Source organism: Zootoca vivipara, chromosome 5, assembly GCF_963506605.1.
Source record: "Zootoca vivipara chromosome 5, rZooViv1.1, whole genome shotgun sequence".
In the NCBI taxonomy this organism is placed as follows: domain Eukaryota; kingdom Metazoa; phylum Chordata; class Lepidosauria; order Squamata; family Lacertidae; genus Zootoca; species Zootoca vivipara.
Window position 1 is genome coordinate 71,901,939 of NC_083280.1, and position 25,152 is coordinate 71,927,090.

Genomic DNA, 25,152 nt, shown 5'->3' on the forward strand with positions numbered 1-25,152 from the left:
GAGATTTAAATATAAGGGCACAGCAATTTGCACACATAGGGTTGCATACCACACTGCATTTGCAGAGATTTGCTCACACAAGGAGACTTTCCCTTCCTCTTCCTCTCCCCACATGCCCTCAGAATCTGCTCTGAATTGTCTTCCAACTCTCTGGAGCAGATTCTGAGGTTGTGGGCAGGGAGGCTCAAAGAGATAAAAGGGGAAAATTCCATTGAGCAAGCAGAAGTCTGCTGTGCTAGCAGAACAGCAGTGTTGGATACAACCCACTATGAGAAGGTAGCTATTTGGGTGGGGAAAATACAGTGGGGTGTGTGTGTGTGTGTGTGTGTGTGTGTGTGTGTGTTTTTAAAAAAGTACATGGTCTTACAATTTGTTAGCATATATTGAAATAGTTCAGTCTGATGTGACACTGGGGGGAGGAATATAAGACTTCATTGTTGAATCCCCCACCATGTTATGAGTGTTGGAGGATATGTTAAAGTGAGGCTAAGTTAAGTAGGGAGATATATTGGTGGACCAATGATTTTACATGTCGTTTAATGTGAACATTTAAATCATTTCTGTATTTAACGACATAAAACTAAAATACATATTTTGGGCTATCATCCAGAACTGGAAGACTATGGACTGATTCAGACAGAGCAAATAAGAGACTGACAATATGCACACAAAGAGGTGAACAAACCTGCTGTTGTACACTATAGAGGGTCTGCTGTGGTTGTGAATATTGCTGAAAAAAAGAATCAGAATTGATAACTAGACAGTATTCCAAAAAGATATATCTGTATACTACATTCTCAGAGAAATGTAAATATGGCAAAACCAACATGTAGAAATAAAGTTTAAGACAAAAAACCCAGATACTTGAATTTCTATTATTTCATCAGCTGAACAAAACAGTATTGTATCTTCTCTGAAAAGCTTTTATTGTTTTTTTAAAAAATCAGTCTAGATATTATAACATGAACTAATTTAACATATGCCGAGTACAACCTGCTATGAAATATCCATAAGCAACCCTTAATGAAATGAGCAGGAGGTTCGCAAGATCACAACACCCAGTTATGCCAGCAGCAGATTAAATAGTCTGGTTCATCAAAACATACTAGTTTGACCTAATTTGTGTTAAACCACAGAGGACAGATATTCTGTAATAATTTTATTAGTGGCAAGCAAAAGGAGCCTTGCACGAACCTTTTCAACCCGTGAAGAGTGCCCCCTACTTTTCTGCAATTTTTCACACCACTTTGCAAATATGTGAAGGTGAATTAGGCCAACACTCCTTCACTCAAATCTAGTTTCAGTTTGCAAATATATCAGTTTGTTATATCTAGTTATAACAGAATATCCACACATTTGGAAATACATCCCATTGAAAACAGTGGTAAGGACAACATCTGCATACAGATGCAGTTGATCTACACTACATTATCAATAGGACGCGCATGCTCATCTATATTCTGTTGCAACTGGTCACACATAACTATGAAAGGTGGGGTACAAATTTAATATATAAATAGAACTGGATCAGGACACAAGTCATTGCTTGCCAGTACTGTGCATCAAGAAATCACCAGCATCGTTTGGCTGGGAACATCAGACTAATTGCTTTTGCAATAGGCAAATGTTTCTTCTTTTCCTCAAGAATAAAAGCAATGTGAGGGCTGCGATACGTTCAGTGACATCATCACATAGCCAAATCCAATCATGTTGCTATAGTGAAGATAATACTGTGGGGAACGAAATTATGCTACAGCAGCAGCATATCATGTTTGAGAGTTTTGTATAAAATGACTAACAAATAATAACAATAACCATGAACATACTTAAGAACTAGGGAAAGCCACTAAGAATGTGTTTAGGGACTTGCCAAATCTCTTGAAAACCCACTTTTCTCCCAAAAAAATGTTTTAAGCATTAAAATTTGACGCATCACTAGTTTTTACTCTCGTTTACAGAATTGTGATTTAGTGTTTTATTAGCTTTTCCATTACTGAACGTCTTTTTGGGTACCCATTGTTAGAGAAAGCCACTAACAAATAACATTTGTCCCTACTAAAAGATTTCCCTATTTATTTTGAGAACACCAAACAGAGGCTCAGTGTAATAACTACAAGAAAGCCATAGACATGACAGGCTACATAAAAACTATGTAACATTCAGTATCTAAACAATAGTGAAGTCATTTTACAAATAAAAATCTCAAAGCAGATTATAACGTTTATCTGGACCTCAGCTTGTTTTACTGAAGTTGCCACTCACTGGCTGCACAAAAATGGGAGTCAGGAGATGCAATTCCATTTACCTGCTGTAATGCGGCTGCTGCGGCTGCAGCTTGCTGTTGTAAAGCAGCTGTCTGACTGAGTTGATAGTTTGTTGGTGTCTGAGTACTGAGGCCTGCTGCTGCTAATGCAGTTTGTTGTGTATATATTGTAGGAGATGCTCCAAGTAAGGATGGTTGCTGAACACCAAGAGCAGCTGAAAATGTAGGATTTAAGCATTAGGACATCTTAGTTTGGGGTGGGTAGTACAGTCTCATCATGGTCAAACATGGGCTTTAACAGCACTAAGGATTTCCTCCTGTAAGTCAGAGCTTGTGAGGAAATGACTCTTCTTTGCACACCAATATACAGCACATGCACTTTTTATATAGGAGCTGCTGTTCAAATGCAGCAAAGGTTCAACTTTTCTTTAGTTTAGAGCCAAAGAATATTATAGCTCATGTTTCATGCGGCCGAACACACACAGTTGGCAGAATAGATCCAAAGCAACAAAACAACGGAGTCCTCAACAACTCCTCACTTTGAACATAAAACTGAGAGCAATAATAAAAACCTAGCCTTAAAGCTAATAGGTATATTCAGTTATAGGATATTAAGAATGGAGTATGCTTTATGCCAGGACTTCTTGGAGTGCCAGATCACAGACCATTTTCAAACCACATTGCAAACTTAATCATCTGATGCTAAATATAGATGAATTCTGGATCTTTTGAAGCCATAGAAGAAACATTTTGAGGAAAATAAATGCAATACTGGCTGATGTATCAAACTGTAACTTAACTATTTAAAGATATAATGTGCTACTTAACAATTAACAAAACAGTATGTGATATAAATCATTCTGCATTTATTCAAACAATTGTTAAAAAATATATGTAGAATAAAAATGGAGCTGAAAACTGATGCACCATTAGAGTATGCAAGCACCTGCTATTGCCAGCAGGGGAGAGGAAAGAAGAGAAACTATAACATGGTAAATAACATGGTATATGAATTGGGCTTAGTATCAGCATCTAGGCCTCGTCATGATCATGGAAGAAAAGCTGTACATGCGCCCCGAAATAATTATGCAATTAACAATTTCATTTCATTTCAGGCCTCACAGTTAAAACGGCTCATTCTCAAATTTTACTGGTCATTCAAGCTTCTGTAATTTAGATCTCATTCAATTTTATTTCCATCTTACCTAGGGGCACCAACAGAAACAACATATCATTTGTAAAATGACCATATATTAGACCAACTCTGATGTGTTCAGCTAAGCATTCTTAGCCTTGAACTTCATGCTCTTAAGACTTACAGAAACTTTGAAAACAGAGTTGGAAAAATACCAGCTGAAGGCACAAGTCTGTAAAATTTATCAGGTTCTTCCCTTTGAAGCAGCAAAAAACCACCTTGGGAACAAGGAAGAAAACCATGCTTCTGAAGAAATGTAGCATTCCTGTTTTAATACTTGCTTGAATGTGGTATATTGCAAAGCTTAGTTAGCTCAACAACTAACAAAATATGCTACTTGCTATTCAAGCTAAATCCAGTCTATGTATAACAGGGGCACCAATATGTTAATACATGATGTATTCAAAGCAAATTTCCTGCCCTTTTCATATAAACACAATGCTACATTTAAGAACTGCTGAGTTTTAGGGATGTCACCTAGATAAAATTATTAAATCCACATATATATGCATATGAAAAATAAATAGTACTAAAGAAAAAGGCACACCATCTTTATGATAATGCATATGTGTGGCAAAATCTTAGAAGAAGCATTCCTCATCTGTCACAGAATAAATTATTCATTTAAGGTGTTTGATGGCATGCATTTTAATGAACTTATTAAAAATATTTTTTTAAAAAAAATAGTTCTGCTAATTAAACAGGATCACCTTGTTGGCTGGACAAAGCATTTTAATCAATCCAATTTATCAATTAAAACATTTTGAACTATTCATTTTATTTTGGTTTCCTCTGACAAAAAGTATGGAACCTTGCAGAATGTCAGATTGAAGCTAAGGCAATAGTTACTAGTTAAAAATTAAAATAAACGCTGACCTGGCTGAGATACTGCAGTGGCTGTAAACTGGGTAGCCCAAGGGGGATTCTTCTGTCCTCCAAACTGAGCCATGGCGAGCGACGAAATTCTTTTGCTGTTTTAGTCTTCTACAACTGTGACCTATCAAAATAAATAACTTTATGAAAGCCACACTAACACTTAAATTATTTTAATGCAAGTCTATTCCAGATTAGAAAGCCTGGTTTTCAATGTGTGATGTGGCAAATAACATCTTGAGAAAGTAAATTAACAGTACAATTATTAAACTAACCTTTGGTTGGGAAGGATTGCACAAAAGTCACAGGCAAATAAACACCTGGATGTTCTAAGAAAATGCATAAAGAAACCTGGTTTGTGACAAAAGTGCAATACGTAGCTGTAACTAAGACTTCTAGAAGCTCATCTTTCAAGGTGTGGATGCATCTGCAACATAATATGGCCCCTGACCAACAGCAACGCTATCGCTTTGTTCACAGAAGTTTAACTGACCTGCAAACTCTAAAATGGCAGGTCTTTGCACTGTAAATATCAACGATGTTCAACGGGGGGGGGGTCCAGCGACTGGAGCTGCTGCACGAAAAAATTCAGAGTCTGGCAGCAGGAAAAATGTCAGGTATACATACTGAAGCACTTAGCCTGAGACAGAAACGAAGACTGCATTCCAAAGCAATATGTATACGGAGAATAAAGATGAAAAGCAATCTCTTGAAAACGGAAGTTTCCCGAGAAGTTAGCGCGGGAGAGAGAAAAAGCAACGTCCACTAGAAACCTGCGCGTAGGCAGACTGAGGTCGCGAACACCTGACAGCCAGTTTAACTGAGCTCAATCCGACTCGCTTCTTAGCAATCACACGTCCAATGGTCCTGTGTGAACCACTTGCAAAGAAAACCTCACCGGTAGGATGGAAGATATATTGTATTTAATGGGATACCTGGTGGGGGGGGGCACACAAAGAAGGCCTACAAATATGGAACGAGAGAATGCGAGTGGAGGAAATTCACGGAGTGAAACAAAGAAGTAACTCTTGGGTGGCTCTCGCGCTCCCCATGAATGCGAGACACGCGGGGTGGGGGGCGAGAAGAGGTGGAGGGAGGGAGGGACGGCGGGGGCACAAACAAGAAGCCTTGGAGGGCGAAACTGCCAGCTAGCCCGCTCGCTCTTCCTCCTCTTCCTCAGGTAGAGGGACCGGGGCCCGAGGAGAAAGCAGCGCGGGAGACGCGCCTCCTCCTCCTCCTCTCCCGCAACAACAATGAGAGGCCGAGGCCTGCCTGCCGCCCGGGAGAAGAGCCTCCCTCTCTCGCATTGCCCAGCCCGCCCAAGGGCCGCTGTCGGAAACCTCAAGGCTCGTCACTTCTGAAACGGCCAACCCGGCCTTGGCGCCTTTGACGCGCCTCAACCCCGACGACCCTTTACCTGGCGCGGGCCGAATAGGGGCTCACAGGGGCCATTTCAAACTCCTCCGGCACATTCCCCACCCCCTCCGACACCCCGCGCACACAGATAATCGAGGCACGGCGCATGCGTCGAAGTGAAGCGCGAGCGCGGACGGGTTGGAGGGGGTGATTCACTCGGGCGCCGCGCACCTCGGTGACGTCTCGAAGTGAGATTTCTCCGCCCCTCTCTCTCACACACGTGCTCCGGGAGGATGGGGTCGCAGTCTCCAAAACAAGGAAGGGAAGTAACAGCGCGCATGCGTCAAAGGAAGCACACACACACACACACACACACTCACTCTCTCTCACGATCGAGGAGCGAAGAATCCTATGAGGAAAGCCGTCATTCGATTTGCATTACGTAGTATTCCGTCGCCACTTTGCTTGGCGGGTCATAACAGCAGCGCCATCTTACTGTCGGGCAGCAGAGTAGGCACCTTGAGCGAATGTCGAGGTTGAAAAGTCCGGGCCTAAAGAAGCGCCTCAGATTCTGCGCTGCCATGATGCAAACAGAAACGCTTCCTGACGCCCGCTGCCTACCTGAAGCTCAGAATGCACCCCAGGCGTTGAAAAATCACGAGCCCAAAATAGAAAACGAAATGTTAGTTTTAATATTTATAGGTTTGGACTAACCTTCTAAATTTCTAGTGCTCAAATGCGCACTGTCATGCCAGGGGAATACTTCACATTTTCTCCCCAACCGCCGATACTATAGTTTAATTATTTCAGGTACAGTTAGAAATGTCACTTTAAATGAAAACTGGTGGGTTATCCAATGTTGAGCGTTCCGTGGACTAAATAAACAGAACTATACGTCACAAGCAAGACGACAACAAAAGAACAAACCACACTGATTTCTGCCACAATAGATAAACTTTATTTCGGCCATAGGCCCATAATGTACTGCAACCAAGAATAAAACAGTATAAAACCGACATACATAAAAACAATCAGACAAATTAAAAACAAAAGAATCAGAACAATCAGGCAAAATTAGTCCCTCATACAAGGAACTTATGTACAACATTTTTAAAACGTTTCAAGTAGTTTTGTGGGGCTTTTAGCTATGGTTAAAACGTTAGTGCATTGCAGGCCTTCATTTTTCATTACTCAGCTCAGAAGGTTACTCGAATGATGTATCTTGGTGTCAGTAGTCGTAAAGTAAGTTATGCTGTTTTTTGTAAGAGAGAACTGAAATCAAATATCTTGCTACAAGTAATGTTTTGGTCATATCATCATCTTGCAGCAGGTATGTTAATTGGGTCTCCAGCGGTTTGTCCGTGATTTCCAGAAATAGAGGGTACAAGATTTTAGTCCGAGCGGGCGTATGCAGGGGGCAACAGAACAGTATGTGGTAGAGGGATTCTATTGTTCTGTTGTCACACGTGCATAAAACTGAGATTTGGCCTTTGGAAAACCTGTGCCCCAGGACATTGGATGGGAAAACATTAAATATTGCTTTGGTGAAGGCGAATCTGTGGGCTGCGACAGAAAGAAAAGACAGGTACGATGGAATCTGATGCGTGGGCTGTATGCCTTGATTCAGCGGGGAACATGTTCCACCTCCCGTTATAATATTTTGATGGAAATCGTAGTTATCTAGTTTTTGAATTATAGTTCTTTTGGCTAAGGGAAGATCTAATTTCAATAGGTCCGATGGGAACAATCCGTAGGACATAATTTTGGAGTGGATTTTTTTTGCCCGGGGACTAACAAAGTCGTCTCTTCAAAGACATTGAATGAGATGGTGATTGGGCAATCTATGCCACAAGGACAGCCAATAGCAGAAGATATGCTTCCATAAGGAGTTTTCTAACGAGGGAATTTTAAGTTCAAGGTGAATAGCTGCATTGCTCACGCACTGGGGCAATTTCAAAAGGCGTCTCAGAAATTGATTCTGAATTGTTTCTAGGGGCGCCAGATTTACTGATGCTCCCCATAACGGGGCAGCATAAGCCATTGTCGCAACCACTTTAGCTTTAAATACCTTTAAGGCTGATGGTACATGTAAGGCCCCTTCCGAAAAGAAGAAACGCAGTAATGCGTTTGAAAGGGCTTTGGCCTTGTTTTGGAGGTAAGCAATATGCGCTTTCCAGCCCATGTTGTGTTGAAAGTGCACTCCCAGGTATTGAAATTTTTGAACTTCTTCGATAGGTTTCCCATCCAACATCCATTTGTACAACTTCCGACTTCTGGAAAAAATAAGCACTTTCGATTTAGATTGATTTGTGGTAAGGAGGTTAGATTTACAGTACAAAGCAAAAATCTTAAGTGCCCTCCTTAAACAGATTCTAGAGAACGAGAGTATCACAGCATCGTCAGCATACAGCAATAAGGGGCAGCGATAATCCGCAAGGCAAGGAGCGTGGATAGCTAATTGTGACTCGGCTAGAGGTGTTCTCATGTCGCTTATAAATAGATTGAAAAGATAAGGGGCTAAAATGCACCCTTGTCGAACTCCTCTGTTGATGGGTACGGAGTTTGTGAGGTCACCAGTAGGTGTTATTCTCACCCTGGCAGTCGTCCCATCATGGAGTTGGGTTATTAGCCACAATAACCTTCTATCAATGCCCCAATGGGCCAATTTTCCCCATAATAGTTTTCTGGGTATGCTGTCGAACGCGGCCTTCAAATCTATGAAGGCAGCACAGAGTTGGCCCCGCTCAGAAGAAGAGTATTTCCGAGCTAAGTGGTATAAAATTACTGCATGGTCCGTGGTTGAACGGTGAGCTCTAAACCCAGCTTGTTCTGGGCCGATGAGATGGAGTTCCTCTGCCCACTGGGTCAGTCTAGTTAACAGAAAATGAGCGCATATTTTCCTGATAATCGACAGGAGACTGATGTTTCGATAGTTTCCCGGATCATCGGGGGGGGGGGGCTTTTTTGTGTATTGGGATGGGATGATGACGTTTTCGCTGGATGCCTCCCCCAAGCCAAGGGGAAAGCAGGCGGCAAAACACCCCCGCATCGGCGCGCTTCGAAGACGAAGCGGCAGCCATAAAAAACCTCGTCTTGCGAGGCAACCTCCGATCGCAAAACCTATTCGTATAGCGGAAATTTCGTTAAGCAGGGCATTCGTCTAGCGCAGGGGTTCCCAACAAAATTTTCTCGAGGACCCCTCATTGAGCCGCTATTGTGACAAGGACCCCCATTAATTCCTAATCCTAAATCTAATTCCTAATTCCTAATCTAATTTTTCCAGTAAGCTTAACACTGATCTTGGAAGGGTTAGGTTCAAGGGACGCCGATGATTTAGGTTCAATGGACACTGACAAGATCGGTTCGAGAGTCACTGACTTACTTGCTTGAACATCAAATGCATTATCTTCCTCTTCATCTGTAGGCCTTTGTCGTTTTAACGAACCACTTTTTAACCAACGGTCCATTTTTAACTACGCGAACTGTAGCTTCCGCGAAAAACAACGCTTTGTTTACAAACACTACTGTTTTGCAAAGAGGCAGCGCGCGCCAGGGAGGAGGGAGGGGAATGGAGAAGACAGGGTACCTGCGCAGTAGCGCACAAATGAAGCCGACGCGTGCAAAGCATCTTGGGGAGGTGAGCGTTAGTAGAATGCGCGTGCTGCCTCTTTGCAAAACAGTAGTGTTTGTAAAGCGCCACCTAACGGCATACAGCAGAACTACTGCCTCTATCTAATTCTAGTTTTGCGCTAGACTCTGCTCATGCAGGAAGCGGCCAAAACAAAAAAATCTGTTATCATACGAAATATATTTAATATATTTTTTTATTCTAATAGCATCTTGCGGACCCCTCTGGCATAGCTCGCGGACCCCTGGGGGTCCCCGGACCACCTGTTGGGAACCACTGGTCTAGCGAGGCACCACTGTATAAAACTGCCTGGATGAGTAATATTTTACTAATACTAGTAATACTTCACTAGACTGGGCTTCACTCCCTCAAAGAAACAAGCTAGAGTGCTTGTTGGGGTGCTCCTTGACCCATCTCTGCTTTTGGAGATACACACTGCCTCTGTGGCACAGTTTGGAACGATAACAATATCAAGCTGCCTCTCTTGTAGCAGCTTACATGGACAGAGATACCCTGACCTCAGCAATCCGTGCCCTGGTAACTTGATTACCTGCTAATAAGTTTAATGTGCCTCTAATATATTGGCCTCCCTTTGAAGACTCTTTGGAAACTCCAATTAGGCTATAATACATTATACAGTATTTGGTAAGCACAAGTGCTAGTTTTGATTTTCAAAAGCTTGTCACAGCTTGGTTCCAGGATACTTTAACACTGCTTGTTTTCACATGTCTCAATGTATACCAAGATATTCTTCAACTGAGGTGTGGCGGGTAACTACAGGGGTAAAGGCCTACTTAGTGGTGGCACCTTAACTGCAGCATGCTTTCTCCAGGAGAACTTGCCTGGTGTGTAATTTCAGCACCAGGTGAAGCCCTTTTAATTTTTCCAAGGTTTTACCGGTAAATAGTCTGCAAATTGTTTTTAGGCTAATCTTGTGTTTGCTTTATTTCTTATGTCTTATATTGTGTTTTAAATCTTTGTTTTCTAAGTTCCTAAAGTAACTATGCCTTTAAAAGGAGCTTGAGATTCAGAAATCACTAGGAGTAGCTTCCACTCCAAACACTGAGGTGAAATTTAGTTGCATTTGCTAATGCCTGCAGATGAAACTCCTGTTAAAAACACAGAAGCGGATAAAAGTGGGGAAAGGGCAATCTTATCTGTAGATTCAAGCCATTACTAAGATGCATTTGTATGAATGGATAAAGTGCTCCTTTGGTAGGCTGTGTGTGCTATTCTTCTGAAGAGAAAATGCCCGTGAAATATAGAAAATGAAAAATTAAGACAATCAAGTGCAAAATAGAAGTATAAAATTTATTTGAAACCATCCACAATGTTCTGTGTTATCAGAAATGATACACTTTGTAATAATATTTTTTTTTGGAAAAAAAATCATGAAAAAAATTAAAATATATTTTCAATGACAGCAATTTATCTTGCCTTTTTAGGACATTTTTAAAGGAACATTTAAAAGTTTAAACAGATATGACACATACAAGAAAAAAACCCAAGAAAAACAAAAACAAAAAACCAGAACAGACCATCTCCACAACAATAATTTTTACACATATGTTTCAATACGATTTAAATGCATCTTGCTACATAAACATGAAATAATGTACAACAACTGCTGTGCACCAAAAAGAGTAGCTTAGTAAGATCTTTCAAGTAACATGCAGTCAAAACTTACGTCTTCAAGTACTGCTGGTAAGCGTTCCCTTGTCTGCAGAGAATATTCAAATATATTTCCCCCCAATGAAATGAAGTAGCTTTAATCCTTTTTCCTGTAAGTATTGTGAAATAGTGAAGTGCTTTCCTCCTGTTTATTAGTAACTTAAAATAATGGTAAATGATAAAAATGTATTTGCCTTTTCATTTTTCAACCACTAGATCATCTAAATACAGTAGAATGTTAGAGGGAAAATCCACCAAAATCAAAGTTATATATGTTGAAAAATAAATATTGTATGCACCCCAGTTTAAAAAAACAACACACTACACACAAGAAACAATACAATACAGGGAATATTAGTCAACAACAGCTCAAGTTTCATCTGCTTGAGCATAATGCATTTTCCTGTTTTTGTTTTTAGGCTACTGAAACTGAATTTTTGAACATGTCTGCTGTGGTTGTTTTATGTATTACATTTTTGATACAATCCGGTGAGATTAGTCACAACTAATTCTTAATAAAATCAATGGGACTTGCAACCTGATTCTATGCATTTTTACTCAGAAGCAAACTAGAAAGGAAGTCCCACTGAACACAATCTAATCCACTTCCAAACAAACATGCTTAAGCCTACACATTTAGCTGGAAGAAAGCACCTTTTAACTCAATGGGGCTAGTTTCTGAGTAAATATGCATCAAGTTATTCTATAACCCCACTGATTTTATTGACACCAAGGCTGTAGTCCTGTGCACATTTTACTCCTGTGTAATCCTCACTGAACTCAGTAGAATTTAGTTATGAGTAAACATTTCATGGATTAGATTGCATAACTGCATTCTTAAATTTATTTAATTTGGGACTGACTCTCATTTAATTCAGTGGTACATTTCTGAATAAATATGCCTAAGACTGCAGCTTTTACTAGACTGCACCCATGGTTTCTGATTACCGTAGCCATAATAAAGTAAACCCCTTTATTCACACAGCAGCATTTCTGCTTTTCTAAACAGCATTCTTCCAACTCCCCTACTCTCCTGATCAAGCTACTTTTGAAACTTGAGGCAAGAAGGTCCTCTAGATCACAGTTGTACTTCTGACATATTTTTGCAATGTGAAGATTTATTTTAAAAGAACAAAAAGACAGCACTTCAAAAACTGGAACTATAAGGTCTTAAAATGTCTAACATCAAAATGTTTTGTTGCAACTACAATGAACATTAGATTTGTAATATTTTACAAAGCATTACCAGCCTATCTGGCATCAACATCTTGGGCACTAGCTACATTCAGCATTGAAGGACACAACAGACAGAATCTCAAAGCTGCCATGTTTTGCTATAACTCTAAAATGGCATTCACAAATGCAAGAACATTGTATAGTCTTGCTAAACCGCAAACATTTATTAAATATTGATATACTATATAGCAGAAACCCAACTACCATAATTGCTTAATTAAAGCGTGTCTGTGTAGCTACATAGCGTTGTAACACTAGGTTTCTTTTTAAATGATCTTTGATTACCCTAACATTTCAGGTGCCTCTCAAGCCATTTACCGTATCTAAACCAGCCTGTATTTGCAGCCTATGCCACCACAACTTTTAATTCTCATTCATAGTGCCGTTTGCTAAATGAAACTATTTTTGGACAACTAGTAGTTTTTTGCTCAATTTCATGATTACATTTTGCGGTTCTGAAATGATGGCTGCAATGGCCTGCACATAGAAACTGTTGAGCAAATTGCTAGTTTGCTTATAGACAAACTAAAGAGCCACTTCCTAGAGTTCCAACCACATAATTGGCTATAAATCCTTCATTTGTGAACTTTTACATATCACAACTACAGGTTTGGGTAATTTATTTTGTTTTCTAGCATCACCACGTTAAGGTGTCAATCCTACAGTTATTTGTGAACACGTGTTAACTACCACTGTTATTAGAATTAACTGAAAATTACCTTCTACAAATGCTGTTTGATTTGCAACGGGGAATGAAGTTGGGTAAAATGCTATTAATGCTATCTCAACAGGTCAAGGAGTGTGTAACATACCTGTTCAAATTAAACATTTGCCAAATGCTGAAATGATTCAGTCTTTCCACATTCTGCTAGTATTATGACTCCTACCATCCCATAGAACAAATCAGTCAGTCACCCTGTTTTTTCTTACAGAAGGAATTAGGTAAGGTATGTCTACAGCTGCAAATCTATGTTCTGGATAATAAAAATGTGTTTATTTTAATATCCCATTTTTCTTCTGTTACAGAACTCAAGATACTGAATATGGTTCCTAGGGAGTCACCCACCCAAGCACTGACCAGGCTCAGATCTGCTTAGCTTCAGCCTCAAATTTTGAAAACTGAAACCAACGCATAGTTGTTGTTACTTGGCCTGTAGTGAAAGAAAGAAAAACTTCAAAGAAAAGAATCCTTGATTCATTACAGAACTGATTTATTTTATTTTTGTTCCCTTGGAGGAATGCTTTTCATTTATACTCCAAGTGCCCATTTCACCCTGCAAGACAGACAAAGAACTGGTTTTTATAAATGAAAATTCACGTTTATTTTCAGCTTTAAAGAAGAGGCTTATGTTCATTAAATTGAAGCTCATTATATTAGAGAACACTTTTTCATGCTGCAACAGTACCGTTACATGTGGTAATCATGGAGTCCAACGTAAAGCTGCAACAGCACCATTTTGTGTGTGTGATGTGTATTTTTCAAGATTTAATTCAATTCTATCAATATACAACACTTGGTTAATTACACTTAAAAGGGGAGTAAGATTAAGATGTGGATTATAGGAGAATACATCTGTTTATAGGGTGAAAACTGATTTATTGTGGTAAGCTTTTGGGTAGAAAAGCAGCCTCTCATACCTCTTAAGAGATGTTCTTCAATTACCTGACTTTGAAAGGGACAACTCAAGAGCCACTTAACTATGACTCTGTGGCTCAGGGATTGGGTACAGCAGTGATGTCTGCCATGTCGATGGAGCGCATTGCCAGTAACTCTCCCGGCAAAAGTCATGTGTCAGCAATACTCTCCTGGCACGGGCAGGACCACAGTTAGCTGTACAATTCTGAAGTCAGGGAGTTGTCTAGTTACTGGGATGATACAGCCTTATGGTAACATACAGGTAACTGTAGGGCCAAGTGAGTTGTATCAACCTCATTTTAAATAGTGCCTGGCATTGTGTTGGACTTTGTGTGCAACAACAGTGAGCTTCCATATCGTTCCCTAACAAAGAGGTATGGTAGTACTCCCGCTAACCCCTCTAGGGAAAGCAGAGCTGGACTCAAGGGAAGGGATCCCAGTGTGTGCTCTGCTCCTGGTAGAGTTCTGACCCAGTTAAGCTTACTCCCTTGCTCATAGAGCCTGGACCTGAGCTAACCCAAGTTTTCTATAAAGGGAGCTTGTCTACACTGGTGGTATGTTGTTGCAAGATTGGCAGCTTTTGATTATTTCATAAAGGATCTAGTTGCATAGCCACTAACTTGGGGCAGGTGGGGAACATTGTTCTTCTCCAAGTGAGCCTAGTTTGTGCATCACACTAAGCCCGACCAAATGTCTGGAGAAAACTAAAGCATGAGCCTAGTTTTGGGTAGCCTGCTAAGCCAAATTACCATTTAGCTTAGCACGCTGCAGCAAACGCAGTCTCCTATCCTAGGACCCATAAGTTTGCATTAAGCTATGGGTTGGCTTAGTGTGATGTACGAACCAGGCTAGTGGCACTCTCTGGTCTTATATTTTTGATGTGGACTCAAATAAGATTGTAACAGAAGTCTCTATGCCTTAAAAGTAGGAGGACCACGTTAACAATATCAACTTAGCCAGTCAGTTACCCATCATAATTAGCTTCCTGTAATCATTAAAAATATAGAGGTCACTGCCATTACAATATTATGCTAAGACACAAATTTATGTACTGATCTATACAGAGGGTAACACAGGAAAAACGGGGGTATTCAAGGAGCCACTCAGATACAGAAAAGTTAACATATATGGGCTCCAATCGAGGGAATGATTATTGCACTTAAATCCCACTGAAATCAATTCCATGAGCAACTTAACCCCATTAACTTTCAAGGGATTTAAACACTAATTTTTGCAAGCGCAAGCTCAGTATAATTTGTAGAAAAACCAGAACCACAAAGTAACAGCAGCTAGTTGCCACAACAGTTGCCTGATTTTGAAGGATCATCAGTCACCATATAGTGCTTCTGTTAAGATCCTTGTTAGCTGCTTCCGCGGGGGAGGAGGCTAAGAAGATCTGTAAGTACTGACCTTCAACATTCCAGGAACACAGAAGACTTTTCATAGTACAGTAACTGTCTGTAGCAAATCAAAGAAGAATGATTATGTGGGAAAGTGGGTCACTTTTTTACACATTTAGGTGACCCAACTGCAAGTCCCAAATTTCATGTTTCAAGAAATCCTGTCCTAGATAGCATCCTGTTTTTAATTCAGATTGTTGCTGATGCAGGGATGCTTTCAAGTAGGAAGTTTGAGGGTGCACCAAGGTAGCAAGAACAGTTTGTGAAACCTTAAGCAAGATAGCAGTAAAAGCAAAAAAATTCAATGGAGAGACTTGATAATATAAGCAGACTTTTTGTAGAGCATGGTAAAGATAGGCTAAGCTTCCTAGTCTGAACTAGTAAAGGAGAACACACATTTATGCACCTGAGACCCTCCCCCATATTAACAAATCAGCCAACTACACACCATGTACTACACACCTCACTTTACTGCCAATAACATTTTTTTTCTGAGAAATCAGTTGGATGAGCTAGGAATTTGATAGAACAAAATACCACAATTTACAGAACCAAAATGTGATCTACGGTATATAAATCAAGCACTTTGCAGAGCCAAAGCCACTGATAATTTGATCAAAATGAGTTATAGCAAATCAAGGAAAAACTGCATCTTTTACCATTCCTTTCATTTCCTTGTCTCCAGGCTCCTGAACTAGCTAGCATAGAAGGTCACCAATGAAAGCAAGAGAGAGAATCTTAGACTAAACTGCTTTAAAAGGGGATTTGTGTTGCTACAGCAGTCTGAAGATTTTGCTGCTTGTTACAGCCCCAAAGAATCACTATTACAAGACAATAGTATTACAAACCTTTGTAGCTATAAGCTCATTCACAACATTACATCAATTTCTATGTAAAAATGATAAATATTCTGAAATGCTACAATAAATAGCACACAGCTGTATATACAGTAAGTAGTTATCAATTCGCACATCGCATGCATGGTTGATACCATCTGCTATTAAAACTGCAGTTAAATCAGATATTATAAAAATGTAATTGGCTACATTGTATTCTATGTGTAACAGTAATAAGCAAGAGTATTTCATAAATTTATTCATAAATAATTAAAATATACCACTGAAATCAAATTAAACACTTTTATTTCTTAATTTCAATAATATATTTTAAATGTTTTGGTAACCTGATGAATCTAACCATGTTTTATTAGCTGCTAAAAAGGATCATGCACTTCCATCTTAAACTCATTATATGGAAGAACAGCCCAATGAAATTAACAGGACTAATTAAAATCAGTGGGACTTCCAAGTAATGGATTTAGCATCAGGTTGATAAGTTACATTTTAAATACATATGGTTTTCCTATTTAGCATTGTCATTTTAAGACCTGCTTTCTTCTCCAAATAGAACAATACATTTTCTACTAGTAGCCATGCAAAAACTCTGCAGTTCACCATAGAGATGTTAAGAGATATCCTAATTGGATGTGTCTATCCTGATCTTAGGGATGTGGGTGGCGCTGTTGTCTAAAACCACTGAGCCTAGGGCTTGCCAGGTGGCTCGAATTCCCACGATGGGGTGAGCTCCGACAGGAAATTAAACGGCGTTTCCATGTGCTGCTCTGGTTTCACCAGAAGCGGCTTAGTCATGCTGGCCACATGACTCGGAAACACTGTCTGTGGACAAACGTCGGCTCCCTCCGCCAGCAAAGCGAGATGAGCACCGCAACCCCAGAGTTGTTCGCGACTGGACTTAACTGTCAGGGGTCCTTTACCTTTACCTTTTATCCTGATCTTAAGCTTTTGGTGATGTTTATTAGTTAAACCATCTAACTTTACATAAAGCATGTGTGTGGTACAGTGCTTACCAAGAATCACAGGGAAATTAATTCATCATTGTTGTTATTTGTAGTAATATGAACACTGCAGATTTTACACAGCAAAATTTACAAGAACAAAGATAAGTCTTGCTATAGTAGCATTGTAAGCTGGGTTTTATTTAAATTTCTGAACTGGGTAAAATTGTGGCAGCGTGACATTAAAGTTCCCTATACATTGGTACCTTGAGTTGAGTACCCAATCCATTCGCACCCCAAAAAGTACTCAACCCGAGCAGTGATAGTGTGTGTGCGCATAGTGCCGTTAGAGCACTTCTGTGCGCGAAGCAGAACGCTTCTGCACATGTGCGCGGGGCGGAACCCGGAAGTAAACACTTCCAAGTACGCAACCTGAAAGTACGCAACCCGCAGCGTACTCAACCCGAGGTATGACTGTATAAGCAGCTGGTAACCCTTTCAGGAAAGTCCTCTTTTTGCAGAAAGATTGTATAGAAAGCAATACTAAAAAACAACAACCCAGCCTTGCACAGATGAGTAGCTGGAGGAATTCACAACCCTATTTACTGTATAAACAGCTGTAATTTTTAATAACTTTTAGGCTCACAAAAAATATAGAGATTTCAAAATGCAAATCTAAGGCACACAAAAATACCGTAACAATTTAATGTTTATAGATATTCAAGAAGCAGAAAACTGCTGGTACAAAATGATGGTATAATATTGACTTTAGATTATTTACAATCCCTACATATCTTCGGTTTGAACTAATCATAATCTTTGAACTAACAAAAATGCAGCATATGGGTGTTTCTTTTTCTTTTTACAAAGTTCATTTGCTTTAAAAATAGAACGACTGGGTTGAAATCTTGCTTCTTATACATTTTATAAGACTGTTATAATTCCAGCTGATTCAATGGGCGTAAAGATTGGGAAAATGGTCTCAATGGCATTGCCATGTGACCAACATTGTTGAGTTGTAGGTATGGGGGTATAATCTAAAATGCAATCATGCCAGCAGTCTCAGAGATGTTCATAAAACCCCTCCAGGGTTTGCAGGATCATAGATTAGAGCCACAACTCTGAACAAGTTCAGCTTACTTGGGACCCACAGAAATCAATGTGACTTGCTGTTTGCTAAATTACAACTGATTTTAAGGACACCAGTTGTTAACCCGGGCAGAGGAGAAAGGGACCCCTGCATCTAGCACCAATTTTATACATAGTGCTCCAGATCTGGATAACTTGACAACAGTTTTAATCACTAATATAACACCAATCACATTAGGCCGTGTGTGTGTGAGAAGCAGGAGCCAGATGTTGTCCAAACACCCTGTTCTTGCTCTCCACTTTGCCTAACAAGTTCTCTGTACTATTGAGTGATGATAATCTGAAAGATGGAGAAATGGAGGAGCCCCATGAGTGCAGGAGACGGAATTTCAGTCCTCTTCCAATGTTCTTTAATCCCTGGATTGGCATACACATCTTAACATTTTAAAAAGTAGCTGCAGTGATATAATTGGGATGAATTCCACGTTTACATTTCTGTACGACCAGAATCATAGGCAACTAAGGGTAAACTGAAGAATTCACATATATGTAATTTTTTCCAAACCAAAAACTTTTTCAGATTGAACACACAACCATGGTAGACATTTTAAAAAAGCACCATGTCTAGAGGATCTAGACATTGTTACAGCACCACTACAATATCAAGTATGCTATCAGTAAAACTTCAAGCTCTGGTTAGACCTGTGGAATTTATGTACACGATGGAGAATCACAAGTGTAACCAAAAAGCTTACCCTTATGGCCTGCAACCATTGCTCATACAAAACATGATAATTCAGAGCCCACTGATTTGAGCTGACAGGTCAATACCAAAAAAATTCCCCATCTCTAAAATGTAAACTGCTGATCCTTGATAAGCATGATCCTTATCAAGGCTGTTATTTTGATTGTGTTTGGTTTAGTCAATTGAACTAAAAGAAAAGGGGGGGGGGATAGAGAAAAGGAGATGGATGCTATAGTGTTCCAGATCTGGAGTGTCTACCACACCTAATGTTTAATTTACGATGTCATGAAAAGGTTAATCATTTCTAAGGCCCAATTCACACAATCTATGTATGGGCTGTAACCTGTTTTTACATAGGTCTACTATTCAAGTAGGTGTGATCAGTCCCATGTGCATTCCTTCATCAGTACTGCACCATCAGTTGTTCTGAGAACATTCAGTGCCCTGTGGCACCCATCTATTTGATCTGTTAGTAACCCCTTTGTCTGGGCATTCCCAAGAGTTAATAAAATCCCTGGCATCTAGTCACCAGAAATTAGATGCTGCTGCCTAGGAATCTGAATGTCCTTCTTCCAGGGCTAAAAATCTGGTCACCTAAAAATCTGAAACTAGTTGCTAGAAATGTGAAGGTTTTTTCCAGTTTTGCTTCTTGTCAGAGCTACTAGAAGAGCAGTGTGGGCCATTACTATCTAAGAGATTTCAGATATTTGCCAAGATTATTTCTAACGTGAAAGCTTTGTGGCAGGTTTATGCCTATTCAAGGCTCTTAAGCAAACTAATCAGTTCAGCAACCACGCTTCAAGGATGAAATTAGTAAACTCTGGCATAAGCTTTACAAATGGGAAGTTGCCCTGTAGGACGCAAGCACGCACAGTTCCTGTGTGTGGCTGAAATTGTACCTGCATCTGTAATGTTTGGGGAATGTACATGGCCTTAATGTAACAATATAGGGTGAGAGTATGTGTTCATGCGTTAAACACCAAAGTGCATTTTAACTTCAGAAGATTTTTAGGACATTGTACAACAATATAAAAACAAAGCCATACCCGCAGACTGTTATAAAACCAGAAACTAAAGGGTTTGAATTCTTGTAATGTTTGTGGTACCGATTGTTGCTAAGGAGGAACCACATGCATACACATGAAAACTGTCCTATCTAGGGAGTTCCAGCTCAATTAGGAAGGGATTTGTTACGTGTTTGCCTGGCAGTGTATTTGGATTTACTTTTCTGAACCTTATTTGGGTATTATATACACTTTAGCAGGGGTGGCTGAATTTAATTTATTTATTTTTTATCAAGGGCTACATTCACTTCAGCCATCCCTTTGAATCCACAAGCCAGCCACGAGTGTCACCCCCCTACTTGCTTGCATGCATAAATACACATGTGCGTGCATGCACACATAGAAGCAGACAGTCCACCTCATGGGCATTTCAACTCTTGTCTTTTCTTTTCCTGCTGCCAAAATAGGTGGGGACTTAAGAGTCAACAAAAGCTTGTATGGTTGACTGAATCAGGCTCTTGAACTGGGGTGGTGGTGATGGTTAGCCACCCCTGCCCTATAGCGCATGAGAACCAATTTAAATGTGGTGTATACAGAACAGGTTCTATATGTGATTATTCTCTTTTTTACTAATATTTTCAATACATGGATAGAATGAGCTGGCATCCATGCATGTATCGTGATGGCTCCTCCTGAACAACTGGTAACACAAACAATGCAATAATTTAAGAAAAGCCCTGCTGGGTTAGACCAAAGGTCTATCTAGTCCCAGTGGCGGAGGAAGAGAAGTACGGGGGGAATGCACCGCCCTCGTCAGCGTGATCCCAGTGGGGCGCCATCACGGCTGCCCTCCTTCCCGCGCTGGGCGCCACGCCCCCAGGACGCTTGCCAGCCCTGCCCCCGCCTACTCTCTGCCCCCTGGTGTCGGAGCATGACGCTCCGCCACTGTCTAGTCCAGCATCCTGTTCTCACATTGATCAGCCAGATGCCCCCAAGCAGGGTTAGAGTTCAAAAACACTCTCCCCACTTGTGCTCCCCAGTAACAGAATTCAGAGACATCCTTCCTCTGGCAGCAAAGGGAGTACACCGCCATCAAGCCTAGCAGCCACTGAGAGCCTTATGCACCGTGAACTTCTCCAATCTCCTTTTAAAGCCATCCAAGCTGGTGGTCATTATTACATCTTATGACATCATATCCCATAATTTAACTATGGGAGGGGGGGCATGACAGGGGTGTGAATTTATTTGCACCTCTATCATATTGTCCTCTTTATGACCTTTTTCCTTAACTCAAAAACTTGGAAGTGTTGTAACCTCCCCTCATAAAGTAGTTGCCCCCTTACAGCTGCTGTTTTGAGTTGTGAGAACCAGAACTAGTTTGGGGTTTTTTACATTCTGCTGGTGTGACTTGGCTTTTATATTTTGTATAATTTCTCACAGAAGGAAAACTTTTTGAGACTGTCACACATATAGGTCTTGGATACCCTCTCTTTTCCCCACACCACGTTGTCAGATTTATCAGTGTTATCTACTGTCTGTTGACTATCAATAATATTTTGCTTTAGTTTGCACATCAAGTTAACTCAGATTTAAAATTATTTCTGTGCACTTTTCTCTAGTTTTGTTTTTGGTTGAGGCAAGATCATATTTCTGTTTTGTGTCGCTGCAATTGCGTCTCAACAAAAGTTATAATGCAGCTGGGCATCAAAATGGAGACATAGCACAATACAGACTTCTGCCTACCTGAGGCCTTGTTTTTGGCTGGAGATGCCAGGGATTGAACGGGATTTTTGCATGCTATGGGTCCTTCTTTTGTGCAACGTCTGTGTGGAAATTAGAATGAGCCTGTGATCCTACATTTTCCTACCTGGGAGAAAAACCCAATGACAAAGTAGACTTAAGTTCTCAGTAATCACACACTGGGTTGGACTGCATGTTTATAAAACCCTTCATGTGTTGACAGCTAACAGCTGGTGAACATTCTGGAAGCTTTAATGAACTCAAATATACTATAAAACAGCCAAAACTGCAAATTCCTCTTGTAAATATTTTAGAGTCCTACTTTCCAGAATGTTAATAAGGCAACTTTAGGAGGGAAGTTGTTGATGCAATTAACAGTTCTACCCCCAAAACTCTAAGAACATTTGGTTGTCATGTGTAGCTTGCAATGCTCTGCATGAAAGACACACATGCACTTATTGCTGAAACAAACTACAGCAAATCAATTCTGACAACAAAACACCATAGCAATACAGGTATGGACAAAATGCTCCTTAAGCTCATATTTGCAAATCTGAACTCTCTGTTGGGGTGGGGGAGAGTCTAAAAACCAAATATTCTTAGTATATGCGTATATGTGTACTGTTGTTGTAGCAGTATGGAACTCTACACAGTAAGAAAAATAACGATTTCTTGGTAGAGAATGTAGAAACCTTAGACAAATGTGATCCTTATACTATTTCAAGTTAACTTTAAAAATAGAAAGTGCTTTTAAATATATATATTTACAGCTTACAACCTCCAACCATCACTAGTGATACTGTTTGTGTGTGGATGTGTGTGGACCATACACATGCACACACAAACCTATACAGACATGAAAGATCTGTACAAAGATAAATCATCATTGGTTTGTTATCCTTAACTTGGGCTTCACAGCAACGACTGGAAGCTGTCGGAGCAATGGCACCATGAAGGAAAAAAATCAGCTTATCTTCAACTGTTTCTTGTGATTGAGCACCAAGAGCTGTGTATAGCTAATACTGTCTAAATTGATTTTACATCATAAAAGTTGAAGTATGTTAAAATCTTTATAAAAAGCCCATTTGTAGTAAACAGACAATTCAAAGCACCAAAGTATAAATTCCAAAAGGTAATAAACTGAATAATTCAATCACGATTAATAACCTAGCCAAAATCATTTAACTATACATTTTTTTTTGCTTAAAATGTGCTTGAAAATCACCAGATGTTAAAATATATAAAGTCACAGTTTAAGGAAAAAAATCATTATTTTTTTTACCTCAGCCTTCAAAATGGTTGAGATGAACAAAGAGTAAACCATACAAGACTTTGTTCTTTAACAGCACCTTTAGGGATTATTGTGTAACACTGCTCCCAAGGCAAGGTTGTACAGTTGCTATAAAAACCTATGACCAATGGTTGTATGGCCCGGCAACTCGTGTGAGGGCGTAAGTAGACACTGTTATGATGTTATCATGAGTTACTGTTAATGCTCGGCGCGATGGAATTTGGTTGAATTCATTGTCTTCATAGAAAATCTCTCCGGTGGCACTGGCCTGGTGCACATTCCTGTCATTGGGTTGTACATTGGTATTTTCAGTGCTTGATTTTTCCGCTGCTTTTTCCTTTGCTCTCTCGGCCATCTTTGCCTCCCACAGCGCTATCCCGTGTTTTGGCTCATTTAAGTTTTTGTGTTGGTAGAAGACTAACGATATCCGTGTGGGATGATTCCGGTTTGGCTTTTTAATCGGAGTTGTGGCGTGTAGCTCACGGCGTGCACATTCAATTAAGATGGAGCCGTGTGATGGTGCTACAGCTACCCCACCTATGTCATTATCCAAAAAATTATGCTCACTGTCAGACCACATTTCCTCTGCTCTTTCTTCGGACTCTGTGCGCTTTAAGAGCTCGCAACTTGGGTGTTTATCCGCAGTGGCAGAATCACAATTTGGGTTCTTGAAACCACCTTTTTGCATTGGACACTCCTGGGAAGAACCAATTTCATTTCTGACTATATCTTCTGGAGAATTTAACGGCACTGAGGAATCACAAGAGCTAGCCAACTGCGAGGCAGGGGAGTTTTCTAACTTTATTTCACAATTTTGCTTGCTGACTACTCCTTGTTCAAGTGTGTGGGGTAAAGTCTCTCTGTAGGCTGTGGATTCTGAAACAGTAAGGTCTTGAAGAAATGGGGGCACCCCATTCCTCTTCTCATCCAGCAAAATTCCAGTATGATCGCTGATGGACACATCAAAGATCTTACCTTTGGGTGTCACATGAGGTTTGTTACTACTGCATTGCAAATACCCGTAGGGAGTTGAAAAATCTTGTTGATTACTCACTGGCATTATACCACCAGCTTTGTGAGTTAACGGAGAGCAAGAATGTAAACTATCCAGCTTTAAAGGGGAGGAAGGCGCATATTGCTTTAGTACAGAGCAATTTTTAGTAGTGTCTGAATTGTGTTTTATTGTAGAAAGGTGATTACCACTCTCCATTTTTGTCCCAGATTGCAATGAATTAGCTTTGCTCCCTAAGGAAAAAAAACCAAAATGTTTTAAATATAAAGCTCTACATTTTTCTGTAGCTGGTTAATAAAAAAAAGCAAACATAATTGTGAGAATATGAATTTCCCTTCAATGGAGGCTTGTTTCCAGCAGAGAAGATGCAGCTGGAAATAGCATGTGTGCCTTTGGGAGGGGTGGGGGAAATGTGGTTGGATATGGGAGTCCAAAATGTGCTGAAGTGCCCTGCCTTTGACTAAAAAGGACTTCCTACTGAAGTGGCTTGTGAACTCCAGCAGACACAGCTCACATGCACAACAGGTATACATTCTCTAAATATCATGTGAAAATTTACTATTAGTAGCTCTACCCCACCTAATGCAGTACTTTTTCAGGATAAGAAATTAACAGAGTCAATGTTGGTCACCTTATGCTGAGTGCCTTCAGCAACTTACCAATATAGAAATAAAAATATTAATATAAACCTTCCTCCTATAGGAGTCCAAGGTGATTCACAAAATTTTAAAATACAACCACCACAAAAAACAAAACTTCTAAAATTACATTTTAATACTAAAAAACAATGTAGCACAACAGGTGATACTGAAACTATTGGACCCCAGATTCCATTTGTGTCCCCAAAGTTCAGATGAAGGTGTCTTTGGTTGACACCTAAAGTTGCCAATGCAGGTGTCAGACACACTTTTCCAGGCAGGGAAATGCACAATTGCAGTATCAAGAAGGCCCTGCCTTGTGTTACCCCACAAGATGCCATACTGTTGGTAGGACGGTGAGCATGGCCTCCCTCAACTGTCTCAGATCATGGGTCTGCAAGGTATTGGGAGAATAACTCCTTTAAATACGGGGCCTCAAAGCCATTCAGGGTTTTGTATGTCAGTACCAGCGCCTTGAATTCGGCCCAGGAGCTCACAGGCAAGCTGGGCAGTGCTTTAAGGATCAATTACATGTGATCCTACCTTGGTGCCCCATTTAACAATCTACCAGCTGCATTCT

At 40.1% G+C, this 25,152-nt stretch overlaps 2 protein-coding genes across 3 annotated transcripts in view; both read right to left on the reverse strand.

Moving 5' to 3' along the window:
• Positions 1-5,904, reverse strand: part of CCAR1 (cell division cycle and apoptosis regulator 1) — a 31,367-nt gene extending 25,463 nt beyond the window's left edge. For both annotated transcript variants that reach the window (XM_035137800.2, XM_035137798.2), the window contains exons 1-4: positions 5,749-5,904; positions 4,335-4,455; positions 2,306-2,478; positions 686-730 (exon numbers count right to left, since the gene is read on the reverse strand). In XM_035137800.2, the coding sequence (XP_034993691.2) occupies positions 686-730; positions 2,306-2,478; positions 4,335-4,407 (291 nt within the window). In that variant the 5' untranslated portion in view covers positions 4,408-4,455; positions 5,749-5,904. The remainder of the gene's footprint in view (positions 1-685; positions 731-2,305; positions 2,479-4,334; positions 4,456-5,748) is intronic.
• A 5,169-nt stretch (positions 5,905-11,073) lies between these two features.
• TET1 (tet methylcytosine dioxygenase 1) overlaps positions 11,074-25,152 on the reverse strand; it is a 79,792-nt gene continuing 65,713 nt past the window's right edge. Inside the window, exon 13 of the mRNA XM_060274942.1 lies at positions 11,074-24,167. Within this exon, the coding sequence (XP_060130925.1) occupies positions 23,041-24,167 (1,127 nt within the window). The 3' untranslated portion in view covers positions 11,074-23,040. The remainder of the gene's footprint in view (positions 24,168-25,152) is intronic.